Genomic DNA, 14781 nt, shown 5'->3' with positions numbered 1-14781 from the left:
ACCTTGTAGAGATAATCAGTGCTCTCCTGTCAACTGTAGTATCATTCCCAATAGCCAAATTGTGGAAAGAACCTAAGTATCTGTCAGTAGATGAATGAATAAAGAAATTATATATTTATAATGTAACATTATTCAGTCTTAAAAAAGAGATCTTTTCAAGTTTGCTAAGAAAAATAAGCAAGACATAGAAAGAAAAATTCTGCATCTTCTCATTTACATGTGGAATCTAAAAAAGTCAAAGACATGGAAACAAAGAATAGAACAGTTTACAGGGACTCTAGGGAGGTGGGGAGAGATGAGGAGTTGATGATCAAAGTTTATGAAATCATAGATGATGCATAAATATAAAAATTAATGTACAGCGTGTTGAATATAGTTAATACTGTATTATTTACTAGAGATTTACCAAGACAATAAATTTCAGGTGCTTTCATCATAGAAAGAAAAAGGTGGGGGGAGGTAAGGGAAGAAGAAAGAAACAGAAGGGAGCTGGGGAAGAAATAAAGGGAGCAGGAGGAGGGAGAAGGGAAAGAGAAGTACCCAGGACTGAATTAGAGCAAATTATATTCCATGCCTTTATAGTTATGTCAAAATGAATCCCAATGTTATGTGTAATTAAATAGAACCAAGGAAAAGGAAAAGAATATGTGGGTTTTTTTGCTGAGGCAGTGAGAGGTTTAAGACTCAAGGTAGATACTGCAATTCACCACTTGTTGCTTCCAGAGAGAATTTTGGTCTTTTCTGAATCCTATAACATAGTCTCTTTTTTTGAGAAAGAGAATATAGTCCCCTGTCTTCCTCTTCCTATAGAAGATTACAATTCTTTTATGAGAATTTTTATTTTTAGTAATGGAACATGTGGAGTGAAAGGGCCTTTTGCTGTCCATATTTTGTTTTGTGGGTTTTTTTTCCCATTTGTTTTGTTTTGTCTCTCTGTGTTGCTCAGAATGGCCTGGAACTCATGATCCTCCCCTAAAGTAGCTAGGATTACAGGGGAGAGCTACTGTGTTCAACTCGTTCTGTCTTTTAAAGCAAAGGTTTTTAAAACTGTCTAGGGCAGTAATTTTCAACACTCCCTTTTTATAGTAAATATTTTCTAAATGCTCCTGTTACTACCTGAAAAAAAAAATTCAGCAGGTATTATAATGTACCTGTGGTGGATTGAATAATGGCCCTCCAAAAGACAGTCACATCCTAATTCCTAGAACCTGTGGATGTTATATTATATGACAAAAAAGAACTCTGTAGGTATGACTAAGTTAAGGAGATTGAGATAGCAAGATTATCTTGGCAGGCTCTAAATTCAGTCATATGTGTCATAGAAGGAAGATCACAGACAGAAGAAGCAGTGTGACCATAGGCAGAGAGTGGAGTGATAAAACCACAAATAAAGGTATAATAACAGTACCAGAACCTGGAAGAGACAAGGAATAGAGTCTTTCCAGAACCTTAAAAAGGAGTGTGCCATGCTGACACCTTGATTTTGGCTCAGCTAAACTGAATTTGGACTTATGGCCTTCAGAAATAAATTTCTGTTGTTTTAAGCCACCAAATTTATGATAGTTTATTAGAGCAGCCATAGAAAACTAGTGTACTACCTATGTATTATATAATACCATTACAATAAAATAAAAGAGAAGAAGAAACAAAGTAAATGTTGGTGTATATTTTCCATCCCTTTAGGAATCAATTTTTGACAAAATTCCAAACAAATTAGTAAGTAACACACCAACTTAGAGTTTCCTGCATTTACATGGTAATTGTATTCTTAGAAATTTAGTTTATATTCAGATCATTAACCATGGTTTTTATAACATCTACCATGTGCTTGACACACACAGGGCATTTTATAAAAGCTGGATATATGGGTAATGAATGGATGAATGTCCTAAAACTATAGAGGAGTTACATTTTATAAGTTTCAAAATTAACATACAAGGCAAAAGTTATGCTTAGTCAAATTACCTTTGGAAATTCCTGCTGTGTACAGTGGCACACACCTGTGACCCTAGTGACTTGGGAGGCTGAGGCAGGAAGATCACCAAGTTGACACCAACCTTGGCAATTTAGTAAGACTCTGTCTTAAAGTAAAAAAGGTCTGGGGATGTAGCTCAGTGGTAAAGACCCCCTAGTTCAATCCCCAGTACTGGTTCAATCCTTATATAAGAAAAAAAAGATTTTTTAAATATAGTTTATAAGATAAAGTATTCACTATCTACATGACATGTTGGACTTTTGGCATACCATTTCTCAGGAAAGCTGACAGTTGCTAGGATTTTTTTATTTGGTTCATTTAGTTTGGTTTTGCCCAGAATTAGTCTGGGTGTCATAGAAAGGCCATGGATCACTTTAGGGTTAAGATGAATAACATTCAGCATTGTGAGAGGCACACAAGAACTGAAAACAACTGAAATATAACAGATTCATGTTTCCCAAATCATAGCTCACTGTGGACATTTGCTGATCATTTGGAATGGTAGTCAGCTGTCCAAACTCTATTTTAATCTCATTTTCTTTTGATTAGTGAGCCAACAGACCACAGTTAATCAAGTGGGCTCATTATGTGGCTCTGTCTTCAGTGCATTACTGTTCCTGTCTCATCTGTTTTATTATTGAGTGATTCTCAGCTGGGTTTGATTTTTCTCCACCAGGGCATTTGGCAATGTTTGAAGACATTTCTGATTGTCATAACTAGGGATGGGCAGATGGCAGGGATGAGGCACTTTTGGCATCTCGTGCGTGGGTAAAGGTCAGGATTACTGCTAAACTCCTACAGTACGCAAGACAGCCCCCTTTAACAAAAAAAAAAAAAAAATTATCTGGGCCAAAAAGTAGTGGCAAGGTTGAGAAACCCTGGGTTAGACTGTGTGTGCTCTACTCAGGTGCTCTACTCCTGATTTTGGAATTATATCAGGAATCATTTGTACGTGCTTTGATGTTGGAGTAAATGCTTCCTTGACAGAGGCTAAACTTTTTGTTATTGGGCCATAGGGAAGGATTGGGTGTGAGTCCTTCTAGGGTTAAAATTTTTAATTTATTTTTTTATTTTTATCAAAAGTATTATATGCTAACATATACACACATATGCACTTATGTATGAGCAATTTCCTACCCTTTCTTTCCCACCTCTCTTTTACTTCCCAGAGTTAATTTAAAAATGTTGTCTTTCCAAGTCTAGATAATAACCCTCGTTATATGTTGATTTAAGAGATATTCTGTTTGTTACAAACGCTAAGCATTTAGCTCAAATGCACTAATATCTCCCTTTTTCCTTTATAATCTTTATTAGTTTCTACTCAATAGTTTGTTCATTGGTTATTTTGTAACTCCAAAAAACACATGTTATCTCTTTTTTGGTCCATCAACTTTAAATCCTATTTTCGACTCTGCCTTCTTGACATCTGTGCTCCTATCCTTTCTTTCAACTCTCCTCTCCCTATTTCCATAGTGTGTTAATTCTTTCCTTACATTATCAAGATTGACAGTATTTTCTTTGTTTACGTGATCATTTGAAGTTGTTCATGTTTATAAGTTGAATACAAAAGCTTAAAACTAAGGCATAATGTTTACTGCAGAGCTAAGTAGTTTATTGGGATCTCAGAACCCTCTCTATCCATGCAGCATTACAGCGTCTATTGCTACTTGAAAAATGGTAATATCTTAGTATTGTGTTTTCTTTTATTGTAAATAGGGCTCTAAAATCATACTACAATCAGCTGGTATACTGATAATTAAAAACACATTAAGAGGGATCAGAAATGGCCACTAAATTGCATACTGAATACTCAAAATATGAATGACCCCATGGATACTATTAGAAAAAAGTTGAGAGGAAAATAATGGAAAACACAAGAAAGAAAAGAATTTTAGAATAATAAGGGCACATTCCAAATGGCCAACTTTCTGAGAGTTAAACTGTGTTTGAATAACTCATGTCCCTCCATCCAGATCCAAAGATAATATTGCTGCTGCTGAAACTTGGGCTCTGTACTGTAACCAGAGTTTATTAATTGTCCTATTTCATTGAGGAAAAAATGCAAAGCAGACAGAACACTGGAGTAACTAGCTGGAAATATTCCACTATTTCATGGGAAGCAGCTTTCCAAATGATTTCTGTGGAGGCCAAACTCTTGGTCTAGCCAAAATAGCACTAAAGTGTGCCTTGATGGTACATTAAAGAAGAAATTTTTCCCCAGTTTACTTTGATTAAGATTTATAGCTCTCTGCCTCCTCAAAACATAACATTGATTTTTTTAATATCAAAAAATAATTTCCTAAAATAGATTACTAATGATTGCTTTTAGTTATTTATTTAAGAAAGGTTGTGCCAAGTACTGCTTATATGAATTCCTGTAAAAGACTGGATTAATTTCATAGTTAATGTTATTTCTTTTCTTTAGGAATATCCTATTCATGTGATTGGTGATAATTATATCTTATTTTTTATCTCTTAAAACATCTCTCATAAGATGTTGATCATACAAGAGCAAAAACTAATAATAAATCAAGAAATGCTTCAGTTAATAACACTAGAGAAAATTAAAATTGCAGCTTAAATGAAATCTGTCAGATATTGAGTAGAGAAAATGGAACCACTCAAGTATCGTGGGGGTCTTTCTGGGTTTTTGTTTTGTATTATTTTTGAGCCAGAATCTCACTATATTGCCCAGACTGGTCTCTAACCTGTGGGTTCATGTGAATCCTCCTTATTAGCTTCCTGAATAGCTAAACTCCAGGTGTGTGCTACCATGCCCAACTTTATGGTTTTTAAAAATAAAGTTCCATAATTTAGGCCTTAAACAACTTAGTGAAACCCTGTCTCTAAATAAAAAAATTTAAAAAGGGTTGGGGATGTGGCTCAGTGGTTATGTGCCCCTGGGTTCAATCCCAATAGCAAAAAAAAAAAAAAAAAAAAAAAAGTTCCACTACCCCCATTATATAGGTAGTATAAAATACCTGAAAAAGAAGGGAAAAAAGAATGAAGACTAAACTATTACTGTTGCCATTTTATAAACACAGTTTTTAGTGGCTTTATATTACTCTATCAGGTATGCCTACTGTAATGTATATCAACCCTTTATTGTTATTGAGCATTTAAGTTTTGTTTATCTAGTGTATGCCATGCTGTGACAAGTATCTTTGCATCTTTCTCTGATTTTAGTCTTATTTCCTAATATAAAAGCTCCCAGGGGTCAAATGTTCTAAACATTTTAACCACTGATTGTTCAAATCAAATCGCATTCCATCCATTAATACCAGTTTATTCTGTTACCAGCATTTTAAGAAATTGCTTAAGTGACAGAACAGAACTTTAAAAAAGTGTTTCATTGGAGTTTGGTTTATATGCTGAGATGCTCCAGAAAACCATTAAAAAGCAAGGATGTGGAAATAAAGCTTTGGTTGACTGTGTACACATTTTAGTAAAGCCTCAAAGTTAAGCCCAAATCCATTATTCATATTCATGATGTCCAGGCATGGAAAAGTGCTTCTAATTTTTGCAACATAAAAGGAGTCTGATGACAGTTACAGAACTGAATGACTACCCAGACATGCTGACTGGAAAGCTAGAATTAGGACTTGAGCACTGTACTTGTCTCCATTTAAAATTTTATTTTTCTAATTTTATTTTTTTACTTTCAGTTTGAGAATTTGTTGTCCTTAGTGATATTTTTATAAAACTGAAAAATAATAGAACCAGAGAGCAAGCTTGAGATTGCTAAACTGTCTGAAGTTGCAATTTAAATTGTCTTCCTTAATCTACTAGTTTGATTATATTTCCTGGAACAGTGAAGGTTGCATATCTCTTGTTTTCAGATTCTTTTGTATTAGGATTGTTTTGTCATAATAAAGCTATTTAGTTTTCATGTTTACTAAATATGCATTCTATACTTATTTTCTGCTATCTAAAAGTAAAACAGGGCTGGGGGTGTATCTCAGTGGTTGAGCTATTGCCTAGTACTATCAGGTCTTAGTTTTAATTCCCACATCCCTAAACAAATATACAAATAAATAAATAACCCTAGTGAAACTCTTTGATGAGTATTTTCTTGATAACTTACAGATTAAATCTTGCAAAATAAGTCATTTGAAAAGCAGATATTTGATATATTCCCATATGTAACAGAAAAGCTTCCTTGCTTTAAATTCCTGGAAAGAAAATTATTCTTGGGGCTGGGGTTGTGGCTCAGCGGTAAAGCACTCACCTAGCACATGCGAGGCCCTGGGTTCAATCCTCAGCACCACATAAATAAATAAACAAAATAAAGGTATTGTGTATAACAAAAAAGTAAAATATTAAAAAAAAAAGAAAAAATTATTCTGAAGAATAATGAATTGGTCAAAATATATTGTTATATTGTGAGTATGTACAAATGGGTAACAATAAATCCCATCATTATGTTGCAAATGTAGTGTTCCAATTAAAAAAAAGTGGAAAATATAAAATGTAGAATCTCAGGTCCCACCCCAAGACCGACTAATTCAGCATCTCTGAGAGGGGACTTTCCAAAAGAAAACAAGAAGAAAGAAAAAAAAGAATGAACACATTTAATTGTAATATTATAAGAATGCTAAAAACAGTGATATTTCTTTAATCTTATGGCTCAGTGACAGATCACAGATATTCTGGAGACTTGGTTCACATAATATAAAATCTAATGAAATTACCTTTTTAATGCCAAATTAGATGCATGTTAACGTGTAGACAATTTTCTGGTTTAATATATGTACCAAGGCTGACTGGAATGTTAAGTATAAGGAATTGTGCCTATATATAATGTTGTCAATTAGGTTTAAGAATGTTAAAACAGACTAGTAAAAATTTATTGATTAAAATAATGATTACTTTTTGTAATGATATTTACTTTAAAATGTGTGTATTTAAAGCAAAGAATTTTGGCCTTTCACATAGGAGGGAAAATGCCAGTCCTAAAAGTTTCATAATTCTGCTTTTTAATTTTGTGTTTTAAATATATCAAAAATTGGGCCGGGGTTGTGGCTCAGTGGTAGAGCACTTGCCTAGTGTGCATGAGGCACTGGGTTCGAACCCCAGCACCACATAAAAATAAACAAATAAAATAAAGGTATTAAAAAATAATTTAAAAAGATCAAAAATCTACCCTTATAAAATTATTATTGAAATCTTTCACTATTAAAGCATAAAGATTTCTACTTGTAATTAAATTATATATCCCAAATTCAAAACTAAATTATACTTGTGTACTGTGTTTAGCATTAGGTGAATACATTTTTTTTTTTTTTTTGGTACCAGGGATTGAACTCAGGGGCACTCAACCACTGACCTACATCCCCATCCCTATTTTGTATTTTATTTAGAGACAGGGTCTCACTGAGTTACTTAGTACCTCACTGTTGCTAAGGTTGGCTTTGAACTTGTGATCCTCCTATCTCAGCCTCCCAGTCTACTGAGATTACAGGTGTGTGCCCCCGCCCCCGGCTTCCATTTTTAAAAATAGCTGTATCATCCAAAAAATTTTTTCAAAGGATTTTTCAAATCCTTTGATTACCCTGATAATAGATTAAAATTGAAATATTTTTTCTTAACTACTAAAACTCCATATTTTTTAATATTGTATTATTTTCTGAGTTTATATTATAATATATAAAGGTCATATATTTTTTACAAATGTTTATTTGTATATACCTGGAAGTTTTTAGTTATGAAAGTGCAAATGAATATTTTGCTGATAAAGTGGAAGTTGATAAGAAAACCCATGTTTATCTTGAACAGTTTATTAAAACTGGGTTTAGGAAATGATGAGCTGTATCTTTGGCCAATGGGAGATGTGTATTATTGTACCATGCCTTAGTATTTGCTTCTCTTTAGCATAAGCACTATGAGTTTATGAACTTTTTTTTTTTAATGGGGAGTTTAACGTAGGGGCACTTAACCACTGAGCCACATCCCAAGCCTCCCCCTTTTTTATGCACTTTTCAGACTATAGTATTATTATATAAATGGTAGCACTACTAACTTAAACATGAAGCTATATGGACTAAGGATGTAATTTGGTTCCTTTATGAGCCGTTTAATTTTCATCTTTTTAATGAGTACATGCTTGAATGTGTGAAATAAGAATGTAATTTATTGTTCTTTTATGATGAAGAAGAGTATATGCCCTACTAATTGTTGGATAAAAGTGTCGCTTCCCACCGTTAATACATTACTATCATGCTAGACACTTGGAAAAGTGAATGTCTTTGAAAGTATTGTACAATTTTAATACTTTATCTAACTTTATTTACATATCCAGGTTGGGGAAACTTTTGCAGTGAAAACTTAAATTTGTACAATGTGTATGCAAGTACTGTATAGGGAGAAGTGGGATATTAAGTAATTATGCCATTTGAATTCTTGTAGCCTGGATATTGGTTAAACAACCTTGAGATTTGCTACATATTCTGAAAGGACTCTGTCCTTATAAACCACAGGTCTTCAAAAGTTCCTACTAAAGTTGTTACTTCTAGCAGGGCCCATGGTACATGCCTATAATTTCAACTACTTGGGAAGATGAGGCAGGAGGATTAAGAGTTTAGGGCCAGCCTGGACAACTTAGGGAGATACTAACTAAAAAAAAGTCACTACTTCTGCTTTAAATTTAGTGTGATCATCCAGTAGTTTTAGGACAGGTGAACCCAAGCCACTAGGAGTTTGCAGAATTAATATTGAAAGTGTTTGAGCAACTGTCAGTATTTCAGAACACTTAAGAGAAATCACAAATTGACCCATGACCAGCCTATACATTTTATTTAAAATAGATGCAGAGGGGATGTCAGGTAGATACATAGATGATTGCTAGTTGGTAACCAAAATTACTGTGTTGACAATGGTTACCTTATACTGATCAGAAACTTTTGCTTAATAAAAATGGGAAATAATTATTATGTGCCATTAGAGAGACAAAATCTTTTAGAATATGAAATACATTAATTAAAGGAGTCCTTGGTGATTTTTTTAAAGGAGAAATCATCACTGTTGAATAAAAGGACATGAAAATCACAGGCATTGTGGGTTATATTTTGGGTTGAAAAAGATTTAATGAAGAAATTTATCAAAGACTTTTTTAACAATAAACAAAGGAGTTTGTTTTTTTTCTTTTATTCCTTTTATTCTTCTTAGATATACGTGACAGGAGAGTATATTTTGACATATATACATGGAGTATAACTTTTTCTAATTAGGATCCCATTCTTGTGAAACTCCACAATATGGAGTTTCACTGGTTGTGTATTCATATATGAACATAGGAAAGTTATGTCCAATTCATTCAACTGTCTTTCCTATTTCTGTCCCCCTTCCTTTCCCTTCATTCCCTTTTGTCTAATGCTGTGAATTTCTGTTCTACACTGCCCGCCCATTGTCTGTTAGCATCCGAATATCAAAGAGAATATTTGGCATTTTGTTTTGGGGGGATTGGCTTATTTCACTTAGCATGATAATCTCCAGTTCCATTCATTTACTGGCAAATGTCGTAATTTTATTCTTCTTTATGGCTAATGTTTATGTATCACATTTTCCTTATCCATTCATCTATTGAAGGATGGTTCTAAAGCTTATCTGTTGTGAATTGAGCTGCTGTAAACATTGATGTGGCTGCATTGATGTATGCTGATTTTAAGTCTTTGAGGTATATACCGAGGAGTAGAATAACTGGGTCAAATGGTGGTTCCATTCCAAGTTTTTTGAGGAATTTCCATACTGCTTTCCAGGGTGTACCAATTTTCAGCCCTACCAGCAATGTGTGCGTGTACCTTTTCCCCAACATTTATTGTTACTTGCATTCTTGATAAATGCCATTCTGACTGGAGTGAGATAGAATGTCAGTGTAGTTTTAATTTGCATTTCTGTAATTGCTAGAGAAGTATAACTTTTTAAAATATATTTGTTGACGGATTGTATTTCTTCCTCGTGAAGTATCTGTTTACTTCCTTTGCCCATTTATTGGTTGGTATATTTGTTCTTTTGGTGTTAATTTTTTGAGTTCTTTATATATCCTGGAGATTAATGCTCTAAAGACCTTTATATAAAATACCTAATTAAGTTCACCTTTATTTCTATTACCTTTATTTATTTTTTCCTCATATTTATGTCTAGTTCTGATGGGCCTGAATCCTAAAAATTATACTCTGCTTAGTTTGTAGTAGAATACCTTTGTTTCCTTGAAGACTTGGTACATAAATGGTTTGTGTAAAAGTGAAAATGATCATTTCTCTTAACAGCTGTAACATCTTATGAAGATCTTGGACTTTTTGCATTTGGATTACCCGGAAAGGTAATTTTATTTTTTTCTTATTGTGTCCAAAACCAAAGAGGCATTTTCTCCTTCTATTTCAAGTTAAGAGATAAGTATATATAATAGAAAGACCTTTTGGGAATAAAAGGAAACAAAAGTTTTTTTAAAAAGAAGAAAAGAAAATGATGGGAGCAGGAAGAGAGGACAGTGTATGTGCCCTTACTAAAAATGCATTAATACTAAAAATACATCAATACACTTAATTCTTTGCTTAAATCTTTTAGTATATTTTCTTTTTTTTTTTTTTTTTTGGTACGAGGGATTGAACTCAAGGGCACTCAATCACTGAATCATATTCCCAGCCCTGTTTTGTATTTTATTTAGAGACAGGGTCTCACTGAGTTGCTTAGTACCTCGCTTTGCTGAGGCTGGCTTTGAACTTGTCTCAGCCTTTTGAGACACTGAGATTACATGTGTGTGCCACCGAGCCCAGCTAAGGATCATAGAATTTGAGAGTTAAACAATCCTGAAAGATTACCTAACTACCCCATCATTTATAGGTGAGAAAATTAAGGGCCAGAGCAGTTAAAAGATTTTATTTTTTTTATAACATTATTTTGTTTATTAATTTTTTTATGTGGTACTGAGGATCAAACCCAGTGCCTCACATATGCAAGGCAAACACTCTACACTGGGCTACAACCCCAGCCCAAGGGTCCTATTTATCAACAATTACATAAAGCCAATTCTACAACCTGTGACTACAGATTATAAATCTGCTGCATTTCCTACTTAGAATAAGAAAGATGACAGCAAAATTTAGTGGCACTCATTTTTGATAGGTATTCCCATTTCAGAGCTAGGGAAAAACATTATCTTTTTTCACAGATTATCAGGAGTTGAGCGTTGCTATCAGCATTATAGTACTTTTTTTTCCCCCTGAAGAGCTAATCATACTTCTAGAACCCATATTTATGTTGGTTCCAAACAGAAATTTTTCTGTTTATAAATCTGTTTTTGTATTTTTGTTTGCATGTATTTTTTTAATTGAAAACCAAAATTTGTACATACTTACCATGTATAGAATGTTATGAAATATATATACAGATTACAGAATGGCTAAATTAAGTAACATATGTCTCACCTCACATACTGTTTCTTTTGCTTTTAATCTAAAAGGGTACCTTATTTGTAAATGGCTAACCTAAGTTATTGATCCTCCATGCTGGCCTTGAACTTGCAATTCTCCTGTGTCAACCTCCCAAATATCTAAGATTGCAGGTGTATGCCACCACATGCAGCTAAATTAACTTCTAAGGAGTGAGTATGGGAGGAAAAAGATACAACTATATAATGGAGAGGGGGAAAAAAAAAACCTTGTACTTATAATCCAATTAACTTTGTTTTTAAAGTATAAAAGGGAATGTTTAAATCATATACTAGGTGGCCTCATGGCTTAGACCTTAAAAACTTGAAATTTGCACGAAACAGGAAATATGTTACTTGAGGGTAAAGGATTGTATTCATCATCCCTGGTAACAAGTTCTCTTTCCTAAAATCAAGAGGTTTAGTGTAATCAGTGATGAATTTAATACAGCTAGTTTAATCAAAGAATAAGGACCAAAAAAGTTATTATATAAGAAAACTCCCCAGTTAATGTGATCTGTAAACATGAATCTAAGTGTGATCACTGATCACTGTCATTTCATATTAGTATTTCATGCATCCTTGAGCAGCACCAATCTAAAAGAAGAGTAATGGATTGAGTCTCCTTTTCCTAAAACTCTAGAGCTGTTGCAATATTACTTTAATATGTGCACCCAGTTCATAATAGGCAGGTTCACTAGACAGAGCATATTTTGGATGAGGAATTATTATTTGTTTGTGTTTCCTTTCCACTTCCCCAAGTGAGTTGAAACTTTCCTATTGTCTCTAGATTTCATATAAATATGATACAAGATAGTATTCTGAGAATCAGTTGTTTTGAAACATTTTGAAATTTTAAGGAAGATTTCAAAAAATGTCTTTAAATTGATGTATTTACTTATCAGATAAATATTTATTGAATAGATACCATGCCCTGCATTGGGCTAGGCACTGAAGATGGCACATTCATCTGGCTTTGTAGATATTAAATGCTTAAATTCAGCTAAATAATGGAAAAGTAATTATTAAGATGTTATTACTTCTTTGCAATATATTGATAGACAATATATTCATGATAGACAATACATTCAAATATTATATGTGTGTGATAGTAGGTATAATTTGTATTGAAGATAGTGTACAGTTTAAAATAGTCTTTTCATAAATAACAGAGTTTGAAACTAATTTTTAAGTGGGTTGAGATGCAGAGTTCCCTCTGGAAAACATTAGAATGGTAATTACCATATCCCTAAAGACACTTTGCCAGATTTTCTACTCAATATCATTTCTCTGCAGACCCCAAGGCCTTACCTTTGATTGTTTCCAGGACAGACAAATTTTGTGTCACTGATGGAATTCCTAATAGAGATGGGCCTGACAGTTGATCTGTTCCCACTTCATGGAGGACTGAATGATGTTAGATAGATCCAAACATCCCTTGATGATTGCAGTCCACCAAGATTTGAGTCCTCAGAAAGCTCAAATGGAAGTGCAGTGTTTAACTATTTCCTCTGAATACATCTTATCACCAGGGATGGACAAAATGTTCATTGAGTTTCATAGAGGTCTTATCAAAGATCATAAACTTGCAATCCTGCAGCATGAACTAGTCCTCAGGCATATATTGTTTGGCTCAAAATTTTTTATTTTTAATATGTTGCCAGCTGATAATCATAAAAGTTTGAAAAACATTGATTTCTGATTTTCCTTTAAAAATCAGAAGATCTGGCTACACTGGATGTGTGTTCTCACATATCATCAACTCACCAGACCTGAGTAGCAAAACTGTTCCATTTTGAAGGGGGAGTTCTCCAATAGACTACAGTTTTCACTACTTTCTATTTTCTTACACTCAACTTACTTCACTTAAAACATTTTGTCTAAATTTTCAGGGTGTGAGAATGTTTTTGCTCTGGAGTTTTCTGCTATAGACTTTATTAATCCCTGGCATAGAATTTTCAAAAGCTAGGAGTATGCCAAGCTAATATACTCAGAAGGTGTATGATTTCCTTCTATGCAAGACTACACTGGCACAGCACACTCCAAGCTATCTTGGTCTTCCTGCTAAAGTAGTGTGGTAAAACCAATATGAAAGGGACCCTGAGATTCCCCAGATTCAATTTCAGGTTTTTAACTTTGATAATCACCGATTACTAGCTTTTAACAAGTCTAACTATTCAGAAATGACTGCCAAAAAATTGCAAAACATTTTTATGGTAACTGTGGAACTATTAAAGAAAACCTTTTATGTAATTTTTATTCATTTTATGTATTACAAATAACTGTCAATTTATTCATTCTTGTTTCTCATTATCATGACTTCTGCATCTATTTTACAGTATTAGTTTTTGGATTTTAATAAAATACTAATTATTTTACATAGTTTCCCCTTTTATCTTCTGAATACATTTTTTTCTTTTATAGGTGGTTGTGGCAGGCACCATAATAATTCAGAATATTGGAGGTAAGCAATTGAAAGTGTACCACTTATTGCACATAAGTGATAGAAATAATTGTCTCTCTTTGGGTGCTTGCCTCACTATACATCTAACTGGGAAAGTGATGTGTAGAGGGAAGTATCTACGGAAGCCCTGAGCATTGGCCTAATGAGAATCCTTTTTAGCAGTGCTTGTCACAAGGCTTCTAACTTCAGTTCTAGCTAAACCTTGATTGCATTCTTCTTATAAAGTCTGTGACACATCTCTAAAACATTGGCTTTCTGTGGTTGTGATAGTGATGGGATACACTTTGGAAAAACTTTCCAGACAATTCCAAAATATTTCCCCTCACTTTTATCCTCTCATAATGGACCCCCATTGGCAGGCAGTACTTTATAGTGACTGGTGTTCTCTGAACTGTGAACAATCAGTTGTCCCATTGTAATTAAGAAATTAAAAATGATCAAGTGGTTTAAGAAATAAATTTGAAACAAATCAAAAGCATTCTCACATTTATCTTTAATTTCTATTAAAACTGATTCTATAAATGATTCCAATTTTGAGAACTATGTAGAAATAAAAATTACTATTAATTATAGATAGTTGACTGAATGTATTAAACATTTAAATTCAAAATATAGGAGTCATGTATGTATATGTCAGAATGAGGTTGTATAGAGAGCTGAACAGTGTCTTAATTTTCTTTTATCATTGAGTGGGATGCTAAATAAATGTCATTAATGTAAAAAGACAATTCATAGGGAAGGTTGACATGGATTTGTATCTTATACAAGATTGTATGGTCAAAGGAAGTTTGTTTTTGTGTGGGTTTTTTTTTGTTGTTGTTGTTGTTTTGGTTTGGGTTTGTGTGTGTGTGTGTGTGTGTGTGTGGTACTAGGGAGTGAATCCAGTGGTGCTCCATCACTGAGCCACATCCCCAGCCC

General features: G+C 33.5%; 1 protein-coding gene across 1 annotated transcript in view; it reads left to right on the top strand.

The window, feature by feature from the left end:
- Positions 1-14781, top strand: part of Slc38a6 (solute carrier family 38 member 6) — a 56458-nt gene that overhangs the window by 9650 nt on the left and 32027 nt on the right. The window contains exons 4-5 of the mRNA XM_026385172.2: positions 10240-10292; positions 13824-13863. Coding sequence (XP_026240957.2) covers positions 10240-10292; positions 13824-13863 — 93 coding nt within the window. The remainder of the gene's footprint in view (positions 1-10239; positions 10293-13823; positions 13864-14781) is intronic.

Source organism: Urocitellus parryii, chromosome 6 (genome assembly GCF_045843805.1).
Source record: "Urocitellus parryii isolate mUroPar1 chromosome 6, mUroPar1.hap1, whole genome shotgun sequence".
NCBI classification, from domain to species: domain Eukaryota; kingdom Metazoa; phylum Chordata; class Mammalia; order Rodentia; family Sciuridae; genus Urocitellus; species Urocitellus parryii.
The sequence above is the reverse complement of the archived record's forward strand: the minus strand, read 5'-3'. Positions and strand labels throughout refer to the sequence as shown.